General features: G+C 39.3%; 1 protein-coding gene across 1 annotated transcript in view; it reads left to right on the top strand.

Moving 5' to 3' along the window:
* The first annotated feature begins 7854 nt into the window (after positions 1-7854).
* FBXL17 (F-box and leucine rich repeat protein 17) overlaps positions 7855-22710 on the top strand; it is a 528599-nt gene continuing 513743 nt past the window's right edge. Inside the window, exons 1-3 of the mRNA XM_074281924.1 lie at positions 7855-9172; positions 15755-15877; positions 21158-21415. Of these exons, the coding sequence (XP_074138025.1) occupies positions 8150-9172; positions 15755-15877; positions 21158-21415 (1404 nt within the window). The 5' untranslated portion in view covers positions 7855-8149. The remainder of the gene's footprint in view (positions 9173-15754; positions 15878-21157; positions 21416-22710) is intronic.

Here is a 22710-nt window from a genome sequence, read left to right as displayed (position 1 = left end):
TTTGTTACTTCCCTTCTAATCTTGTTTGCATTAGTTTTGTTTGTGCAGAAACTTTTTAATTTGGTGTAATCAAAATGTTCTATTTTGTGATCAATAATGGTCTCTAGTTCTCCCTTGGACACAAACTCCTTCCTCCTCCACAAGTCTGAGAGGTAAACCATCCCATGTTCCTCCAATTTATTTATGATTTCGTTCTTTATGCCTAAATCTTGGACCCATTTTGATCTAATCTTAGTATGTGGTGTTAAATGTGGGTCCATGCCTAGTTTCTGCCATACTAATTTCCAGTTTTCCCAGCAGTTTTTGTCAAATAATGAATTCTTATCCCAAAATTTGGGATCTTTGGGTTTGTCAAAGATTAGATTGCTATTTTTATTCACTATCTTGTCCTGTGAACCTAACCTATGCCACTGATCAACTAGTCTATTTCTTAGCCAATACCAAATGGTTTTGGTGACTGTTGCTTTATAATATAGCTTTAAATCAGGTACACTTAGACCACCTTCCTCTGTGTCATATGAATTATTGGTGAAAATGTAGCAACAGAAATTATGATAAGACAACTTGTTAAAGAAAATGCTAATGAGATTTGTAGAAGGATTATACTAGGACTACACAAGGATGCTCCTTTAGAGGAGATCATAAGATGCTGTGCCACAGTGGGCACAAATACCTTTTATACCTAGGCTGTGATGCAGACTTCCCAAGATCTGAACATGGGAAAACAGGGTCCCTTTTGGCAAGAGACTTCCAGAGAGATTCATCAATGCTTTCAATGTGGTAAAATAGGGAATTTGAAAGCTTAATATTGGCATAGAGACAGAGTGAGAAAACAGGGTGGAGGAACAAGACCCCAAACCCCATGTCCAAAATGCAACAGAGGCTTCCATTGGGCATCAGAATGTAGACTGATTCAGGGCCCCAGGCGAAAAATACTTGGGGCATGATGGCAGTTGATGCTACACCCAGAGAGTCTTTAGAAGTTCAGTACTCAACACTTCAATGCTGTATGAAGATGTATTCTGATGGAAGTGGATATCTTCAACATAAAGAAGATCCAACTCACTTCCAGTTGATCAATGATGGACAGAAATAACTACACCCAGAGAAGGAACACTGGGAAGTGAATGTAAATTGTTAGCACTACTGTCTATCTACCCAGGTTACTTATATCTTTGGAATCAAATACTTAATGTGCAACAAGAAAATGGTATTTACACACATATATTGTATCTAGGTTATATTGTAACACATGTAAAATGTATGGGATTGCCTGTCATCTAGGGGAGGGAGTAGAGGGAGGGAGGGGATAATTTGGAAAAATGAATACAAGGGATAATATTATTAAAAAAAATTAATCATGCATATATACTGTGGAAAAAAATTCTAAGAAAAAAAAAAAAAAGTTCAGTACTCAGACATGACCAATCAGCCAAGAAGCAATCTTATGGGAGAAAGGGATTACATAATCAATCAGCCAGGAAGCAACCTGATGGGAGAAAGGGATTACAATTGGGGAGAATAGAGTTGTATGCACCTGAGAGTACAGAGATATCCCCTGGAGAGTAAAATCTATTCTTCTCAAGCCTATGGATCCTTTGCTTTCAGGAACAGTAGGCTTTACTATTTTACTTATTGAGAGTACTTACAAAACAGTGTTCATCTATACATTGATGTGGGAAATTGGGGACTGTGTAGATAATATCCCAATCACTAATATAGGTAGACAATGTATGACTTATCAACCAGGAGAAGTAGTAGTATCAGGGTTACTGATACAGACTCCTAATAGGCATTCTGGGGATAGCTGCCCAGATTCTGACTCCAAGCAACAGAATCCAAGAATATTCTGGACTGCAGCAGTTACAGCTGACTACCCTATGCTCACTATCTATATAAATAGAGTACCATTAGAAAGACTGGTAGACACAGGTGCAGATCGCACAGTCATTAGAGGTGCCAACTGGCCAAAGATTAAGGCAGATACCTCATGTCTGGTGTAGGAGGATCAATAGCAGCTAAAGTTAGTGCTACTCCTTTGAGATGGACTTTTGAAGGTGAAACAGGAGTTTTTACTCCTTTTATAGTTGAAAAAATCCCTATCAATTTGTGGGGAAGAGACATCTTACAAAACGATTACAAATGAGTACTTCGGCTTTTTAGGCAGGGCTGCTTTTGAAGACCTGCCAAAATTCTCACCTGTTCCTATTCTAAGGAAAACTGATACACCAGTGTGGACAGAACATGGCCCTTAAGTAGTGATAAAATTCAGGCCTTATTAGACATAGTACAGGAGCAACTTGACCAAGGACACTTATAACCTTCTCTAAGTCCTTGGAATTCCCCTGTATTTGTTGTAAAATAGAAATCTGGGAAATTAAGGATGTTGACTGATTTAAGAAAAGTAAATGAACAGATGGAAACTATGGGAACTCTTCAACCTGGACTTCCATCTCCTACTCAATTGCCTAGAGGATGGCCTCTGAGGATTATAGACATTAAGGATTATTCTATTCTATTCCTCGGGATAAGGAGGATATGAAAAAATTTGCCTTTTCAGTGCCCAGCATTAACTTAGCTGAGCCTTATAAAAGATATAAATAGACAATTTTGTCACAGGGAATGAAAAATAGTCCTACTATGTGTCAAATGTATGTTGCTGCTGCTCTTACTCTAGTAAGAAAAGCATTTCCAAAAGTTATGTTATTACATTTCATGGATGATATATTGGGGTGTGCACCTGAGGAGCAAATGTTAGAAATATGTCTACAAAAGACCACAGAAACACTAAGGAATTATAAATTGCACATAGCTCCAGAAAAAAAACCTCAAAGATATGCTCCTTTTCAATATTTAGGATATGAAGTATATCTTGAGGTGCTTACAGTACAAAAGCTTTCTTTGAACAGAGAAACTAAACACCTTAAATGACTTTCAGAAATTGATAGGAGATATCCAATGGATGTGTCCAGTGTTAGGCTTGACTACCTATCAATTGCAACCATAAGGGGAGACAGTGCTTTAAAGCTCAAGAGGCTTTGAGAGAAGTTGAACTGGCTTTATCCAATGTGGTTGAAAGAGTCACTCAAAAACCCTTGGAAATATCAGTTTTTGCTACAAAAGAGACACCCACAGCAATCCTTCATCAAGGACACAGTGTGAAAGAGTGGGTGAACCTCCCAGCACAACCAAAACAAAGTCTTACTCCTTACTCAGTGCTTGTAGCTAGAATTTTATTAAAGGCCATTAAGCAAGCAGTATGATTATCTGGGAAAACTTGACAAGATATACACCTTTTATACTAATGCACAAATTAATGTATGCTGTGAAACCTTCCCAGAGTGGCAAATTTTATTAGCCACGGCTCCAAATTTTACACTTGGGTCTCCATTAAAGATAATCAGACTGTTACATAATTAGAGATGGATTCTTGAAGAAAAGGTTTCTAGTTCCTCTTAAAGGACCAACTATCTTTACAGATGCATCCAAACATAATATTTGCATTGTATACTCTTGTGCTTAACTATAAAGATAACAGTCAGAACTTTTCAGTCCACTCAGCAGAATGAATTGTATGCAATCATTCTAGTTGTTACTTATTGTTCAGGAGATATAAATATAATATTTGATTCGGCCTATTCAGTAGGTGTGGTACAAAGAATTGCCACAGCTCAAATAAAATTTATAGCTTCTAATATATATCAGCTCTTTAAGGAACTTCAAGAGCGAGTGAGAAAGCATCCAGGTAATATTTATATTTTGCATGTCCATTCACATAGTGGACTTCCAGGTCCTATTTTTGATGGAAATTCAAAGGCAGATAGCCTTCTAACCATGTTGGCCAATACTCCTTATTTCAGGCAGCCCAAGAATCTCATTCTAAATATCATCAGGCTGCTCGAGCTTTACATTTACAATTTGGGATAACAAAAGAGGAGGCTAGGAGCATAGTAAAAATACAGCTTGCCTTCCTTTCTATGCTCCTACACACTCCCTCCACGGAAGAATCTGAAATCCAATGAAATTTGGCAAATGGATGTGACCCATTATAAATTTTTTGGTCGTCTGTCTTTTATCCATATTGTGGTAGACACCTTTTCAGGCTTTACTTTTGCAATACCAGCAGCAAAAGAGACAGCCCAAGTGGTCACTGAATTCCTTATCCAAGCTTTTGCAATTATGGGTGTGACACAAGAAATAAAAACAGTTAATGGACCTGCATATACTTCTAAACATTTTACACACTTTTGTGCACAGTGTAAGATTTTACATACCACTGGCAGGCAATAGTAGAGAGGAAAAACAGAGACATCAAGATGCTCCTCCAAAAACAAAAGAAAGGGGGAGCCACAGATAAACCTAGAGAACTTCTAAATTTAGCCCTTTATACTATTAATTTTTTGATTTTTGACAAAGATGCACTGGCTCCTGCAGACAGGTTTTATAACCCACCAGAAGGGCAGTGTCCAGTGTGAGCAGCTCCACTATCTGTAGATAATTGCTCAGTGATGTGAAGAGATCCAGAAAGTGGTGAATGGAAGGGACCAGATAGGTTAACTTCTTGGGGGAGAAGGTTTGCTTGTATCTCTACAGATGGAGAAGGAATCAGATAGATGCCAACGAACTGTAGTCGCCTTGTCCATCAAAGACAGACAGAGCAGACCCTTGAAACAAGGGAGAAGACCCAAGAAACAGCTTGGTTCCAGTGATGATTGTGAGCATCACTGAAAGAGCATGGAGTTATGGCAATTGAGACATGGACATCAAGAATTGTTAATGAAACTGATGCAGGACTTCAAAACCCTCAGGAATCATTGGATTACTTGAGACATGATGAGGCTATTGCAGTACTTCAAATTCTGTAGCAATCATTGGATTCCCTAACACATAAGACTGTTATAGTAGTTCAAAAGCTTGTGGGGATCATTGGATTCCCTGACACATAAACTAATGGACAGTAGATTGGTTTGGACTATCACTTGGCTGCTAAAGGAGGTTTTATGTGTGATTACTTACATACCCTCCTTTTAGGACTTCTGGAAATCTTTTACACCACCATGTTAATTCATATTGTTTTATCACTACTTGCATGTACAATTCATGTTTGTTACACTACATTGAGCCTGCACCAGATGTGGGGAGAGTCATCACTGCTAGCCTGTGCTTTATTGCTATATGCTTGTGTAATATGTCCCATGCTGATGGTTTGTGTATACCTGTTTCTAGTAAGACCTTTCAGCCCAGAAACCCGCTAACAGTATCTGGCTTGACTCCCCACCTCCCTTTGGTGCTTTTCATCTCTCTTCCTGAGAAGTGGGGGGGCATCATCACCAACTTTTTGGTATTTTCACCCTCTTTCCTGAGAAGTCAGGGAGGTATGATCACCTTTTTGGGGGTTCTCACCTTTCTAAGAAGTCAGGGAGGGTGTGACTACCTGTATTCTAAAACAAAAAAAAAGCAGGAGATTTAGAAGGCTGAAACTCTGAAAAGGTGTTTTTGAATCTAAGCAGGCACTTAAGGCTAATTATCTATTCGATGTGAGATAATGGCTTTATATACACATATTTAGATGAAAGATGTGATGGCTCTCTTCACCAATGGTGCTTACTGAATGTTTGGTAGTGAGATAATTGTAGGGGGGGGAAGGGAAAAGGGGAGAAGTCAGAGTCACTTGGCTGCAGGATGAGGATACATATTTGGCAAGCCATGTGGCAGCTTGCCTGCCTCCTTCACTTCTCCCCCTAAAGGCCAAGAACTTTGATTAATTCTGACTCTGACAAGCTGAGGCCCTCCAGGAAGGCATTGGGACATTACAATTATATGCATAATTATCAAGTAATATTGTAAGATAGTATCTTTTTTAACAAGAGTAAGGTGGTTTGTCATGACAGTCATATTTTTGCATATTATTTATACTGTGTTGGAATAGATTTTGTAAATTACTCCCCAAAGAAAAAATGTTCATGAGACCCAGTAGGAAAAAAAAATTATAAAACCACAATCCAGTAAGTTACATAAAATTACTTTTATTCAAGTTTAAAATAGACTTGGATTCCATTCTGAAGAGCAATTTAGAACTATGTTGAAAATGTTATTAAATTGTGCATACCCTTTGATCCAGCAGTGTTACTGCTGGGCTTTTATCCCAGAGATCTTAAAGAAGGGAAAGGGACCTGTATGTGCAAGAATGTTTGTGGCAGCCCTTTTTGTAGTGGCCAGAAACTGCAAGTACGTGGATGCCATCAATTGGAGATTGGCTGAATACATTGTGGTATATGAATATTATGGAATATTATTGTTCTGTAAGAAATGACTAACAGGATGATTTCAGAAAGGCCTGGAGAGACTTACCTGAACTGATGCTAAGTGAAATGAGCAGGACCAGGAGATCATTATATACTTCAACAACAATACTCCATGATGATCAATTCTGATGGATGTGGCCATTTTCAACAATGAGATGAACCAAATCAGTTCCAATAGAGCAGTAAGGAACTGAGCCAGCTACACCCAGCAAAAGAACTCTGGAAATGAATATGGACCACAACAAAGCATTTCCACTCTTTCTGTTATTGTCTGCCTGCATTTTTGTTTTCCTTCTCAGGTTATTTTCACCTTTCTAAATCTGGTTTTTCTTGTGTGGCAAGATAACTGTAAAAATATGTAATATTTAACATATACTTTAACATATTTAACAGGTATTGGACTGCCTGCCATCTAGAGGAGGGGATGGGGAGGAGAGGAAAAGTTGCAACAGAAGATTTTTGCAAGGGTCAGTGTTGAAAAATTTCCCGTGTATATGTTTTGTAAATAAAATAATATAAAATAGACTTGAATTGTTTTCTGGTAGAAGGGGGCCTAAAATTAACAAAGGCATGTTAAAGCTACTTAAAGATAAAAGTTAACGCTATAAATTTCATTTAAGTTTTTTATTTATTTATTTTGAGGCTGGGGTTAAGTGACTTGCCCAGGGTCACACAGGTAGGAAGTGTTAAGTGTCTGAGGCCACATTTGAACTCGGGTCCTCCTGAATTCAAGGCTGGTGCTCTATCCACTGTGCCACCTAGCTGCCCCCCACTTAAGTTATTTTAACGTAGAGCTGTATATAGTAGATGGATTGAGGCATCTTCTTTTAAAACAGTAAATATTTTAAAAAGCATTGCTTTTATCCAAATTAATGAATCTATTTTAAACAAAATCTAAAAATTTGGCAGGTTATTAGACAAAAAATAAGTCTCAGGAACCAGGCCAGAATGCCGCCTCCGGTTGTGTGGTAACTCTCCAGATTCCAAGCTGCAGACATGGGACGCAGGTGACGAGCAGACCCTCTGTAACAAGAATTCACAGGCCCAACATGGGCCCACACAAGTAATATGCGCACACATACCACGCATCCATTACAGAATAGTCAGCCCCCTCTGAGACTTTCGGTAGGCCTTGGCTTAATGTTATCGGGGGCTTTGAGCTCTCCTTGCAAGAGAGGGACCACTCCGTAACCCACCCGTTTTCGCACCAGCAGACAAGAGCTCACGATGCAGAGTTAAGGACAACAGGAAGGAGAAAGCTCCGGTACACGTCCCGCACTAGCTCGGCAAAGCCTCTTCTCAGCTCCGGTGACAAGGAATTGGCAAATCCCACAGTTAAACAGGCAGGGACGAGAGCGGAGTCCCCCAAATCCCGACAGGTCAAGCAGGCTACCGCAGGAACTCCCACGGCGTCTGCCCCGCCCCCGGTCCCCCCCCCTCCGCGTCTGCTGCTCCCGTATAGTCGGAGCCGCGGTCACGGGCGCGCGCGCCGGATGCTCTTCGGTTAAAATGGCCGGAGAGGGAGCTCGCTGCTCCTCCCCCATTGGCCGGGCCGCCCTGCAGGCAGATTGAGCCAGGTTTTCCGACATTTAGGCCCCGGCGCCGGCCCGGTCCTTCCCCGCCCTAACCCGCTCCCCGGGCTCCCCGGCAAAGGCATGAAGCCTCCTCCTCGCGCCGGGGCCGCCCGCAGCTGACATCTGCTCCCGGGCCGGGCCGTGAACGAGCAGCGAGTGAGTGTGCGTGTGTGCGCGCGTGTCTCGCTGTCGCGGCCGGCGGGGGGAGGGCTCTCGCCTCTCCCTTCTCCTTCCCCCTCTCCGCCCGGCTCCCTCCTCGGGGCCTTCTATATGGGCCACCTCCTCTCGAAGGTGCCGCGTAACCGTCACAGCCAGAGAGGACCCCGCTGCTGCTGCTGCTGGTGCCGCCGCCGGCGCCACCGCCAGCTCCTCCGGCTGCCCCGCTTGCCCCCGGCCAAGCCTTCGCCCCTGCCCTCGCCTTCCCGGTCGCCGCCGCCCCGGAGCTGGGACTGTTTGCTCCGTGGGCCCTGCATGCTCTGCTTCATCGTGCACAGCCCCAGCACGCCTGCCCCCGCCGCCGCCGCGGGCCCAGAGGAGGAGCCGCGGCTGTCGCGGGACCGGGACCCGGCCTCCGCCGCCACCTCCACTTCGCAGCGTCTGGCACACCGCAGGGTGGCCGAGGACTGCGCCGCCGCCGCCCGCCACTTTCTGTTGTCGTCGGCCGCGGCCGCCGGCTCCTCGTCGTCCGTCTCCTGCTGTAAAGAGTTAGGCCTGGCCGCCGCCGCCGCGGCCGCCGCCTGGGAGCAGCGGGAGCAGCAGCAGGGCAGAAGCCTCTTCTTCCCCGGCGTGGGGCCCATCCGCTTCCTGGGGCCGCCGCCGCCTCCTTTCCAACTCTTCCGGGGGCAGCCGGCGGCCGAGCCCCCCACCCTGCCCGAGATGGTGTGTAAGCGGAAGGGGGCCGGGGTCCCCGCGTGCACCCCCTGTAAACAGCCCCGCTGTGGCGGCGGGGGTTGCGGGGGGGGAGGAAGCAAAGGAGGAGGAGGAGGCGGCGCGTCGCCGCCCCGGCCCCCCGAGGCCGGTGGCTGCCAGACCCCGGAGCAGCCCCCACCGCCGCAACTCTGCCCCCTGCCCACGGCCTCGGGCTCCTCGGACTGTACGGGCTCCGCTCTGCGGAGGGACCCCGTGGGCGAGAGCCTCGGCGGCCCGGGGGCTCCCCCGGCGTCCGCCCCGCCGCGGCCGGAGGGCGGCGACCCGGACTCTCTGGACCCCCAAGACAACCCCAACGACGGCTGCAGAGAGCCGCCCCCCGAGACTGCCGGCATCAATCAGCTGCCTCCCTCCATCCTGCTCAAGGTGGGTCTGGGCGAAGGGAGCGTGGGCGGCCCGAGCCCCCACCCGGGTCCCCGCCTCCGGGGGCTGGCTTCTGGGCCCCTCCTTGGGCGGGGTCCCGGCCTGGGGGGCCCCGGCCTGGGGGGGGGAACTTAGAGCTGGGGGGCGGGGGAGAGAAGAGAAAAACGGGAAATGGATATTACTGTTTTACCTGGAGGAAGTCTTGAAAGGCCGGCCTTGACTCATCCCTGTGGGGACATTGTTGGCCAGTGGAGTGATGATGTAGTCTGGTGAAGTGTTGTGTCATGTTTCAGCAAAGTCAACGAAGGTGTGTGACTTAATTTTACCAAAAAATTACTACTGAAACAATGATATTCCATGCAGCCAATATTTACTTAGCCCATGCTCTGTGAAGTATTGGGATTCAAGGATAATAAAAAAACAACCAAGCAACCCAACAAAAAGCTCCTTGAAACGGTTCTTGCCCTCAGAGAGCTAACATTCTATTGGGACTTTGCAACAGGTACCTCGAAAAGTCACTACTATGGGGAACGTCAGGAAAAAATGAGACAAACTATTCCTGGAAAATGTGGTGGGAATGAGAAAAAAGGGGAGTGTTTTAAGCAGGAGGCCACACCTGCGCTGAGTCTTGGAGGAAGAGTAGCATTCTGGAAGACAGGGATGAGTAGTACTTGGAAATTTTACGGATGAATTTTTCAGGTTGCTGTTGCTAGGTGATAGAAACGTCTGCCTCTTTCATAAAGTCTGGTGATTTGGAGGGAAAAGGAGAGACTTAGAATTTTATCTTGTAAGCTTTGAGTAACATGGCACTAGTTACACTTTTGTCAACCGGGACACTTTCTATAGGTGAGATTGTTTTAACTTGTCTACGATTCACCTCCCTCATCAATTTCAGATGACCATATTTGTGACTATGAAGTTATGAAATTAAATTACAAATGATTGTTTTATAGTTATTGCAAATATATATATAATTGCATATGATTAAACAACAGGGGAGTTTGGGGGGAGATGGTGCTAGAAATTGGCTTTCTGCAGAAGTCTTGTTTGACAAGTATTAAGTGCTTTTCAAATGCCAAACAAGGCGCTAAATGTTGCAAATACAACAAAAAAAGAAAGGCAAAAACAATCTCTGCCCTCTTAGGAGCTCAGTCTTTCTAGGGGAGAAACTTGCAGATGGTTATGTACAAACAAGTTGTATACAAGCTAAATTGGAGATAATCTCAGAGGGAAGGTACTAAATATTGAGGACCCAGGAGAGGCTTCTTGCTGAAAGATTGTAGATTCAGTTTAAAGGAAGCCGTAAGAATTCCAGGCATGGGGGTGGTGGATAGCCTGTGAGAATGCCATAGGAAGTCCTTGGAATTAGTGGAGTAGGGGAGTCATATGCTCAAATCTGTGCTTTAGGAAGTTACTTTGGCAGCAGTATGTAGGATGGACTCCAATGGGATGAAACTTGAGGCAGAGACCAAGATACTACTGCAGTGATATAGACTAGAGATGATACATGCTTGAATTTAAGTGATGACTATGAGTAAAGACAAGGGCTTAGTTTTAAGAGATGTGAAAAATATCAACAGCAAGTTTTGGTAACTAACTAGATAGTGGCAGTGAGGGAGAATGAAATGGCAATGATATTTGTAGCTTTGAGTGAAAAAAAATTTTGAAGACACAAGAGTTTAGGTAGAAAGATGAATTCATTTTTGTACATGTAAGTACATCTCTATGATATTCAATCTGAAATGCCCAATGGGCAGTTTGCATGCAATTCAGGTACTGGTTCTGAATACATAGATTTGGAGTCATTTGTATTGAGAAGATCGTTAAATGCAGGATTGCTGAGATTTCCAAGAAAACCAGTGTCCATGATAAAACTTTAGGTAGTGCACACAATTAGGGGTTATGGTGTAGTTGATAAACCAGTAAAGGAAATTGGGAAATAACTAGATAGGTAGAAGTTGGACCAGAATAGAGTATCATTAGCAGAACCAATAAAGGAAATTGGGAAATAACTAGTTAGAAGTTGGACCAGAAAAGAGTATCGTTAGCAGAAAATGAGAGACAAATCTAGAAACTTAGGACTGTCAGTAGTGACAAGTGCTGCAAATGTAGAATGGTTGATCTTGGCAAGAAGGGCCTCTTTTTTTGTCAGACTTGTTAAAAGGAAAAGAGAGTGGGGGTGATGTCAGGGGTTTTTGAGACAAAAAATGGGAGAATGGGCTCATGTAGATTGTCCTCAGTTTTCTCAGTAAAGTAATAAGCTAACTGACAGATTGGGTAGGCTTAAAGTGGGAAAAGATTTTAAGAAGAATGGTATAAGGAATTAATTTGGGAAGAATAAAAAGACTCAATGCAAGGAGAGCCTATTTGAGGTTGGACAATATTTTCAATGTCTAATGTCTTGTCAGCAAAGCTGAGAAAGACTTTCCTCCTGCTCAGTTCAGCAGTTGGTGAATAGATACTGTGGAGGTGAGTTTGGAAATAATCCAGGGCCGAGGTTTGTTTGAAGATGAACAGAAAAAAGGGATTAGCTATTCACGAGCAGAGCCTGGGGCAGAATTGAAATAGTTAATTTAAGGACAGGAGTAGAGTTTTGATTGGAAAGAGAGGAAAGTGAAATCAGTTCAGGTTTAATGTCCTGGAACAGTGATCAGAGTTAGAGGAATTGGAGGTAGTAGTGGGGATGAAGAGTAGATATGGAGGCAAGAGGCAAAGAGAGAGATGGAATAATAGTTGGTTGTGGTGAGCTAGAAGAATGTTAGTTTGATTAAGGAAGTCATGGTTTATGCTGAAATTTAAGGATTGTCTATATTGGGTGACTGATGTGGAATAAAGGAATAGGTTGAAGGATTAAAGAAGATTGAAGAACTGGGAGGTAAGTTTGTGGGACCCTCAGTGCTTGTGTTGAAGATTACTAGTGTTGGGGAGGAGAGAACAATGGTAAGGCAGGTTTTTGAACTCTGAGAAAGGAAAGAAAACATGAGCATTGGGAAAACAACTTTACCATGATTGGGATTTTGTGCATTCTTGATCAAGTGATGATGGAACTATTGTAGGATAGAGTATTCTGACTCTCTTCAGGGTGTGTTTATATGAATGCTGCTAGTGTTGGAGATGACGACTAAGGTTTCAATTTCATCAATGTGGAGAAAGAGGTTTGTAATAAGGGAATTTTGTTCATTATCAAATAAGTCCAGACGGCTTAGTAAAAGAGTTAGAGTATAACATGATTGGGGTAGGATTGAGGAGAATGGGCATGAGGGAACAGAAGGTGAATCAATGATTGCTTCTACATTGCCAGTGATGAATAATGCATTGATAGAAAGAGAAATAGAATGTGGGAGATAGTTAGCCATAGGGATAGTAATGTGTGGCAGATGAATAATAAAGTTATATTATTAGTCTGTGTTGATGGGGGAGTTTGTATATTTGTAGCATTAACGAAATCCCAAATTCAGAGCAAAAGAAAAAAAAATTGGCATTCATATTCCATCCAAATGGGATGTAACAAATGTTAATTTTGTAGTTGGATCTAAATTGAATATTTAAGATTTAAGATTAATCATGACCAAACACTAGGCACCAAGAAGTTAATGAAAGTAGAGTAAGATGAAAGAGGGGCCTGCTTTACATTTCTAAATCTTGAGAAAATCTGTTACCACAAATGTGATTTCAGCATCAGGGCACCTTACATTTTTTAAAATTCAAAGAGAAGGTCATAATGAAGAAGATACTGTGCGAAAGAGGTGGGAAGATGAGAGACTATTTTATTATAGTGCTCCTTTTAACTAATAAATAAAAAATGATTTGGCTTGGCTATTCTTAAGTAAAAAAAAACCCAGCCTTTAAAAGACTTTGAGAAGAGTGACAGATTTTAAAATCCTTTTTGGTTTTGTGGCTGACTTTGGGATCCCATTACCATTTATTTATAAAAAGGTTTGAATTCAAACATTTGACCTGGAAATGAACATGTAAATTAGAAACTGTTTATAGCGATAAAATCCTATTAAACTAAACCATTTAAGTTAAAATTGTTTTTCTGTATAGAATTTTTATTTCAAGCAATAGGTGACATAATTGTGAGAACTGGGAAATTTTTGTGTCAGATATGTATATGTATAAATATACACAGAAATGTAATGCTATGATATTTTGATTTAATCTTTTGTTTTTAGAATTTCAAATTTGGTATTTAATTTGGGGGTTTTAATTTGTTCTTTTCCTACCTTCTTTAGGTGCATGCCCAATTCATTGATCTTCTTTTTCTCTATTTTATTCATATAAGCAACTAGAGATAAAAAATTTTCCTTAGGAATTGCTTTGGCTACATTCCATAAATTTTTGTATGTTGTCTTTGTCATTTCTTGGTTGAAATTATTGTCTTACCTTGCAGGTTGTTGTTTCACCCACTCATTCTTTCCAGTTAATTTTTGATCTGTTTTTCCATGGCTCTTTATTACATGTAATTTTTATTGCATCATGAGCTGAAAAGGATGCATTTGTATTTAGTCTTTTTTAAAACTTTAATCCATACTAATAATAAATAATAATATATGATACTACTTAGGGGTTTAAATTTTTTGTATTTTCTTTGTAATTTCCAGGTACAAGTAATTCCTTGTAATTCCTTCCTTGTGACACTTTATAGCAGTTGTTAGGCAGTTATAGGATGAATATTAAAAATTTACATTTTAAATTTGCATGCTCAATATAGAGAACTATAATGGATGGCAAGTAAAAAGTCAATATTATGTTTCTTTTTTTCTCCTATTCTTGGATAGGTTGCTTATATTTGCCCATTTTACATCTATGAAGTAGATCTAATTCTTTACAGATATGCAAGAAAGAGGATTTTATAGAAAAGACTGAATGAAATGACTTTATATTCTGCTCTCTACCCACAAGAGTGAATGAGTTAATTAATACTTGATTGCTTAATAATTAACACGTGAAGAATCTGATATATCATCAGTGTGTTGACTCTTGCAGAGCACCACCCTTCTGTGCTGCCTTCAAGGGTTGCTGTGGCAACCTATCACTTGAGGACCAACCTTCCTTTAATGATCCTTTAACATCAGATAGAAAGTTAATTATTGGGCCTCTATTCAAAACCTTTCTAGGATAGCCAGATATACCAGAGCTATCTTTCATTGACACAATCTTTGAAAATTCAGCTTAACTTATATTTCATGTGACACATTGGAATATGATGATAGATGATTACAATTACCCTAGGTTTTATTTTATTTTTTATTTTCTGGGTTGGCCTTTTTTGCTTCAATCTTTTTATTTCCATCTAGATTTTTTGGTAATTTTAGAACCTCTCCCCTTTCTCTTAACTCAAACTATTTGACTTTAGTCTTTGTCTGCTTCCCTTCTTCCTTCTGAAGATGCTGTGTGTGTGTGTGTGTGTGTGTGTGTGTGTGTGTGTATTCATATATTTTTCTATTTGCTTGTTTTAGTGGATAGATTGCTAGACTTGGCATCGAGGAGGATTTGTATTAAAATCCTGCTTGTGACATTTGCTAGCTGTATAATTTTGAAGTCTCTTAACTTGCCCCAAGTTTCCTCATCTGTAATAATAGCTCCCACTTCACAAAGTGAGCATCAAGTAAAATGTATGTAAAGAGTTTAGGAAACTTTAAAGTACTATATACATGTCCCTCTGATAGTTACTGCTCTTGTTTTTTTTAATTCTATTTTTTTTAAAGAGCCATTGAGATTGAAATAGTATTAGGGCAGGTTGCTGTCTTTTGTGTTTAATGTTTTTTGTTGTGGTAGTGATGGTTGCTTTTTGTTTTTGTTTTTGTTTTTTTGGACTGTTGTAAAGGTAGATGAAAGGACCTTTTGGTAATGGATCTTATAAATATGAGTATGTAAACTCAGGTTTATTGAATTTCAGGGGAGCATGATGATGTATGTCCTTCATCATATTTCCAGATGATTTTTATTTCTTCCTCTAGGATGTTTTATCATGAGTTTAGAGTCTTGCAATAGACTTAGTGTAATATTCCAAGTATTATCTGTTATTTCACTTGCATAACTTTTACTCATGTATTTTATCTCTGTGTATTAGTGAGTCTTATAAGCGTTTTAGCCCCAAATCTTCTTCAGCTTTTAATATTGCCATGTTACGTCTCTGTCAAAGGGAAGAGATGAAGAACTCTAACCAATTGTCATATAAATGAGAAGTGAACAAACTGCTTTTCAGGAAGTATGTTGCCCAATTTCTGAAAATCATGCTTTAAATACAATATTTTGTTATATTTATAATAAGCAGACTTATTTTGTATACTTTGTAATTTGTGTAGTTATTTAAAAAAGTAGTAACCCAGGAATGGAAGAACCATTCAATATTAGATAATTGGTTCTGCAAGCATCAGAAAAAGAAATGGGGAAATCTTCAACATTTTCCTGAACAGCATCATCTAGATGTTTCATTCAGAGAAACAAAAAAAAAAAACCAAAAAAAAAAAAAAAAACCAACCAAAAAACAAAACACTGTTGCATTTTACAGCTAAAAAGAAAAAAAAAAAGTATTTCCCAATTTATTTCTGTTTATTATATGCCTTTTTTCTTTCACAGATATTTTCTAATTTATCCCTGGATGAACGTTGCCTTTCTGCATCATTAGTTTGCAAATACTGGCGTGACCTCTGTCTAGACTTCCAGTTTTGGAAGCAGTTGGACCTTAGTAATCGTCAGCAGGTATGAAGTTTCATTTTGAGAATTGTGTGCCTTCAACACATTCAGAAATTTTATTTTCTATATTTCTTATGCTTTTTTGAGATGAGCGTAATCTTTTGCCTTTAAATATATTTAAAATTGTGTGGAATGGAATGCTAGACTAATTCCACCTTAACCAAATTGATAATTCAGAGGCATCTCCAGATACAAACAGAAAGCATTTATTCGGTCCTTGCAAGGAGAGGTCAAAGCACATCACCTGGACAGTCCAGCATAGTGTGTGGCACATGGCCGAAGCAGAGAATGGATTATGTAGCAGAAAAGACATGGGTTGATTTTTAAATTCATTGAGTGGATTGAAAAGGAACTAACCATTGATCAATGGTCAACAATGCTATCTACTTCCTGGGGGTTATGTGACTTCCCGAAGTTTAGACCTAGGGTGTGACTTTTTCTGCCCTACAACCTTCTGAGAATAGGAATCATGGGACTTCCTGAAACTTAGTCCTAGGGTCCTAGAGCCTCTGAGAAATCTTTACCTGGTTCTATTCACTTCTCTTTTTCATACCCTTGAAGATTTCTCATACCAATCCTGATACATTTCTTCCACTAGGATATCTTTGTTATCTAGGCCTTCAGACTTGCCTGTCTCTTCAATATCAACTGTAACCTGTTCAGAACCAATATCTGTACATCAGTGGAAGGGTTTAGGAACTAGAAACCTTGCTTCTACCAATTCCTACTGTCTGTCTTGGAAACCCAGTTATCACAGACCAGTGCATTCCGTTATCCATGAAACTACAGCATTGTTGAGGCCTAAGGGCCTCAGGGCCATTATTCCATTATTCCCACTTCAAGCAGTCCAGACCCAGATTCCTTTGGGTCAGAGGGATGATGGTCTCATCTTCTGGAGCTGCTTCAGACTGATAAGGGGCATAGAGCTGGCCTTGCCTCATGTGGTCCAGACTGGGGAGGAGAGATATGTGATTTATAGTCAGCATCAGCAGCATCTGGTATTGAATGGCAGAATCAGGTATTGAGTGATTTCAGGTTGACCAAGTAGGTTTCTCAAGGGATTGGAGAGTATTTATTTTCCAAATGAGAATCTTGATATAGGCTAAAAAGGTTCATGGAATGAGGAAAGATTGCTTCCTCTCTGCAGTGAGCAAAAAGGAGGTAGGAGTTAATTCATGGCCCAAATACTTATCAGACTGATAGCTTCTTTGTCTGAAAGCCCACTTTGCTGTCACCCTAAGAGGTTAGAAAGCTAAGGGTTCTTATGGCAGCAGCTGGAGAAGTCTCCAAGGCTGGGTTGCAGATCAAGATATTGTTTACATATTTATATAATGCTCATGGCTTCTACAGACCACTTCTACTGACAGTAAAGAAATTCCTTATAAGAGGAAAAAATAGGGACATGATTATAATAGCATTAAAACTGATCCTTCTAGGCCTCAAGTTGAGAGCACATGTGAAGTGCACATACATGATAAAGCAATTAAAAAATTAAATGTTCCAAACAAACTGATTTGCCATTTAGTTATTTTTCAATTCACACAAACCATTTCTCTTTTGTGAGCCAAGAAAGGGTTAAGGTACAAATTTTTAGTGATAGGGTCTTCAAAAGTCTGATTCTCTTGATAACTCAAAAGCAGACTTTGTTGCCAGTGTTTTTAAGATAGCAGAGAACTGCTTATTTTGTTTTCCTAAAGTTCCCAAATTCTTAAAATCTTCTTGGTGGGCTTTGATTAGAACTCCTTTAAAATTGCTTTTACTATCATATTTCAAATAACAAATTTCACGGAACTGAATGAGTATATTTTCTTTCTCTCCCTCTCATCCCTTTGTTCATGTGTCCCGGTTGCAGTTAGGGAATGGAGGAAGAAGGAAGAAAGAAAAAGAGACTGTCTTTCCTTTATGCACTATCCTCATCCTGGGGAGGCCTTAATTTAGTCAAATTTGTTTCCAAATTACTTTACACACACACACACACACACACACACACACACATCCTTTTATCTCAACATTGACTTTTGTATGTTGATCATGTCTAAAAACCCACATAAAGTTATCAAATAGGAAGCAATTACATCCAATAAAAAAGTTAACACTCATATACCATTTGTTTTATGCTAAGCACATTTGCAATCTTGAAATGACCAATTGCCAAACTCCCCAATTATTGCTCTCAAAATTTAGCTAACTTTATTTCTAGAGCCTCCAGCTGGGGTCCACAGGAAAAAAGTTAGCTTTTTTTCCCTTTTAAGGTGGAAGTCAGGACTGTTAAGAAATCTTTCCCAGTGTTTAAATTATAGCATAGAAGTTATTCTTTCTGCCGCCTGCATTTTAAATCTTTCCAGGTAACAAAATCTAGCTCATAGAACAGACATGACACAGACATTCTCCACAAAGACACAGACACAGACGAAAATGACACAGAAGAGGACCATTCCTTCCCCACACACAATAGCAATATCTCATCAAGTGCACTTTCTGGTATTTTAGATTTTTGCTCCGAAGATTTGGGTTTGGACTGCTCCTTCCTCATTTCCTTCTGGGGAAAGTTCCAGTCTAATGACTTGTGCTCACAGATCTGATTTCTCGCCCAAGTCTGATGAGGTTGCCCCCAATCTAGCAGTTATTCAGAGCACCCCTGCTCTGTGCTATGTATTAGGACTAATGGTTTACTAAGTGCCACCCCTTTTCTTGGATCACTAAGATGATCCCAGGGTCCTGTTCAGGCTAAGGACAGCCTAAGGGCACAGACAACACTCTTGCCTCTGGATTATGGTGCACAAATTACTTGACTGTCCTCTCCCCTCGGGCTTCTTCAGATACTTTACTTTTTGCTTTCTGTTTTTGCTGACTGTCTCCACTTGGGTCCCATATTTCACAGAGAGGGAGGCTGAGAGTCCCATCTTGAGGATGGTTGGAGAAAACACCTGCTCTCATATCAGAACCCCCAGCCTCTGGGACTTTGGGAAGTCATTTAATCCTGTAACAAGCTCTAGATCCCACCCTCCCCCCTTACCCAAATTAATTACTTGGAGGTATCGACAGATTCAAACAAAAAGCATTTATTTGGTTCTATCAAGGAGGGATCTAAGCACATTGGCTGGGACAGTCCAGTATGGTATGTGGCACGTGGCAGAAGCAAAAAATGTATTATATAGCAGAAAAGACATGGGTTGATTTAAAAATTCATTGGATGGATTGAAAAGGAAGTAACTTGATCAATGCTATCTACTTCCTGGGGGTTATGTGACTTCCTAAAACTTAGACCTAGAGACTAACCTTTTCTGCTCTTCAGCCCTCTGAGAATAGGGATCATGTGACTTCCTGAAACTTAGGCCTAAGGAATACAGCCTCTGAGAAATCTTCACCTGGCCTCATTTAAAGGTAGTAATAATAGTAGCTAGCATTTATAAAGTGCTTTAAAGTTTGTGAAGTGCTGTGCAAATATTTTTTAAAATTAATTCTCACAACAATCCTTAGAGATAAGTGCTATTATTAACTCCATATGAGAAACTTGAGGTACCTAGAGATAAATGAGTGACTTAGGATCATACAGATAGTATCTGAGCCAAGATTTAAAAGATTTAAAATTAGGTCTAACTCCATATCCATCACTTATTCCATTGTGCCATATGCGACATATATTTGAGAGAAAATTAGGATATTTGGGCAGTTATATTAATTAACTTTTGTACTTTGAGAAATTTGTTCATTGATAAGTTGTAATGCAATTTCCATACATAGTGGCTTTATATGTTAGAGTGGCTGGACAAATTTCATTTTTTATCATTGTTGTTGTGCATAACCTTTGTATACCACAGTTTGTTATTCAGCTAGCTATTTTCCATTTGATTAGCACATAGTTTGTTTCCTACTTTTTGTTTTCATAATACTGTTATGAATATTTTTGCATGTGTCAGTCTTTTCCTATTGTCATCTTCCTTGAGGGGAATATCTGAATCTCGAAAACAATTTGGTAATTTTTATTGCATGCTCCAAATAGTTTACATAGCCAATTTCATAGCTCTGCCAGTCGTGCATTAGAATTCCTATTTTCCCACTTAGCTCCTCCAATAATAAAATTTTTCTTTTCCCATTATGTTTGCTTTGCAGATATTGATGTGTTGTAAGGTGATTCTTCAGGGATAGTTTGTTTTTGTTTTTTTCTCTATTAACGTTTTGCACTTTGGGGGGTTGCTGGTATATACTTTTTTTGAAATTGTGCCTATCATTTGACTATTTGTCAAATAGAATATACCTATTACATACCAGTACCTATTACATATCAATATGATAGGGTCACACGTGGAAATGAATAAAAAGATAGATTGAAGCATGTTTTTTCAAGTGAGGTAAGATTTTATTCACAGTGTGTGAAACCTAAGAATAAGATGGGTCAGTTGCTACCTCAGTTTTTAGCCTAAAGCCCTGAGCAAAAAAAAATTTAGTTTCCTTATTAGGTTTTGGGAGAACAAAGCCAACAATAGAACAAGGGAAATTATATCATGTGGTTGAGTATATACATTATTGGTTACTTAGCTGAGGTATAGGGAAGAATATGATTGGTTGGAAATGAGAAGCCAACAATAGCCACCTCCTTCCCTTCTTTGATTAAGAAAAGTTAATTTTTTGAGGATATCTGCAAGATCAAAGATAATGACCCAGACTTCTTTGTACAACAAACCAGACATTCATAAAAAATAGATTGGTTGGTGATATCCCTATGGATAGCAAAATTTTTCAAGACAATAATAGAGCAATAATTAGCAAGAGAACTGAATTTCTAAACTTAACCAATTATTGGCTAACTGAATTCTGAATTAAATTCATTCCTTAAGCAGTTACAGAACACAATTAACTAATTGTAAATAAGATCAATAAAAAATTTAAAGAATCAATTTGATCTTTTCAATAGACTGATCATCTATATATTCTTATTCTCTCTTCTCTCTCTCCTCCCCCCCATAGGACCATAGTGTTAAAATTGAAAGAGTCATCTAGTTTAACTTTCTTATTTTACTGTTAAAGATATTTAGGCCTAGAGAGCTTAAGTAACTAGCCAAAAGTTAGTTTTTCAAAAGAAAAGAGCCAGAATTTGAATATAGGTCCTCTGCTTCCAAATTCAGTGCTTTTAACTTATATTTCCCCCCTGCTTGCCAGTTTATGTATTCAAATAGAAAGAAGGGAGAAAATTAACCAAAAAAAAAAATTAACAATATTAAGTTCATACTGGCAAAAATTCATTGAGATTTTGATTTTTTTTTTTTTTTTTTTTTTCTTTTGCAGGTCACTGATGAACTATTGGAAAAAATTGCATCAAGGAGTCAAAATATAACTGAAATCAACATTTCTGATTGTCGAAGTATGTCTGATACTGGAGTATGTGTTCTAGCATTTAAGTGTCCTGGACTACTTAGGTATACAGCCTATAGGTGCAAACAACTTTCTGACACCTCTATTATTGCAGTTGCCTCTCATTGTCCTTTACTTCAGAAAGTACATGTAGGCAACCAGGACAAATTAACTGATGAAGGACTCAAGCAGGTAATCATCATATTTGATAAAATTAATTTAGTGATACTAACTCAAATATTTTCTTATAGCAATAATTTTTAAATAGTTAGAAGTTAGAAAATTAAAATTCGTAACAGTGGCCAAATATTTAAATGTAGAATTTTCCAAATTTGTATATAGATATTTGTTTTTTACTAGTTAGATCAGTTGACCTACTCTCTAGTTTTTATTTTGTTCTATAGTCACAGATCTTATTTCTAATGCTCACTAGTCATTTTGTAAAGGAATATTGGTTGAAAGGGAGACTGGGTAAGTATATGATTGTAATTTTTCCATTTATAGGCAGACCAAACTTATCACCTTAATGTGTTCCTTGAAACTGTTGTGATGTGAATTATGAAGAAATAAAATTTACTCATAAACAGCACTGTTTTACTTGAAGATTCCTTTTATTTTTTGGCCAAGGTCTCATATCATAAAAGCAAAAGTATAAGCACCAAATATTTCTATAACAATTTAATGAGAATCTAATATTATCAAAAAGGCATAATAATGATAATACTTTTAAGATTTGTAAATCTATGTGTAATATCTTGTTTATACTATATGTCAGTTATGCCATTATTATAATAAAGTATTAATATAAAACATAGAAATAGAACCTTACTTTATTATTAAAAGTATGTAAGATTTAACAGTGTGATACCTTAAAATTGGGAAGAGTTTATAAAGAATAATTTTGGTATCTCAGGTCTCTTCATACATAATTTAGGGAAGTTGAAATATTCTTGAAGGAAAAGTCTTATCGTTTGTAGGATCATTTATCATTTCTATCACCTTTTCTTAATTGAGTGATCTCTCCTTTGTGATAAAGAGAAATAGGCAAAAAAATATGCATTATGGTCACTTTGAGTCTGCATGTAAAATTTTTCCTAGACATCTCCAACTTTTTCTTTTGTGAGAGAAAAGGTATGTGTTGTTTTCTGTTCTCCGGGACCTTCGTTAATTTTTTCCTCATTACTTAAGACCATTGTGTTCATTATTGTATATATTTTTTTAGATTCTGTTTTTTACTGCATCAGTTTAGGCTTAAAATTTCAGAATTCCCAGTTCCAGTTGATCAATGATGGACAGAATCAACTACACTCAGAGAAAGAATACTGGGAAATGAATGTAGACTACTTGCAGTTTTGTTTTTCTTCCCAGGTTATTTTTATCTTCTGAATCCAATTCTCGTGCAACAAGAGAACTGTACAGTTCTGCATACATATATTATATCTATGATATACTATAACATATTTAACATGTATAAGACTGCCTGCCAT

This window comes from Sminthopsis crassicaudata, chromosome 1, assembly GCF_048593235.1.
Source record: "Sminthopsis crassicaudata isolate SCR6 chromosome 1, ASM4859323v1, whole genome shotgun sequence".
Classification (NCBI taxonomy): domain Eukaryota; kingdom Metazoa; phylum Chordata; class Mammalia; order Dasyuromorphia; family Dasyuridae; genus Sminthopsis; species Sminthopsis crassicaudata.
The sequence above is the reverse complement of the archived record's forward strand: the minus strand, read 5'-3'. Positions and strand labels throughout refer to the sequence as shown.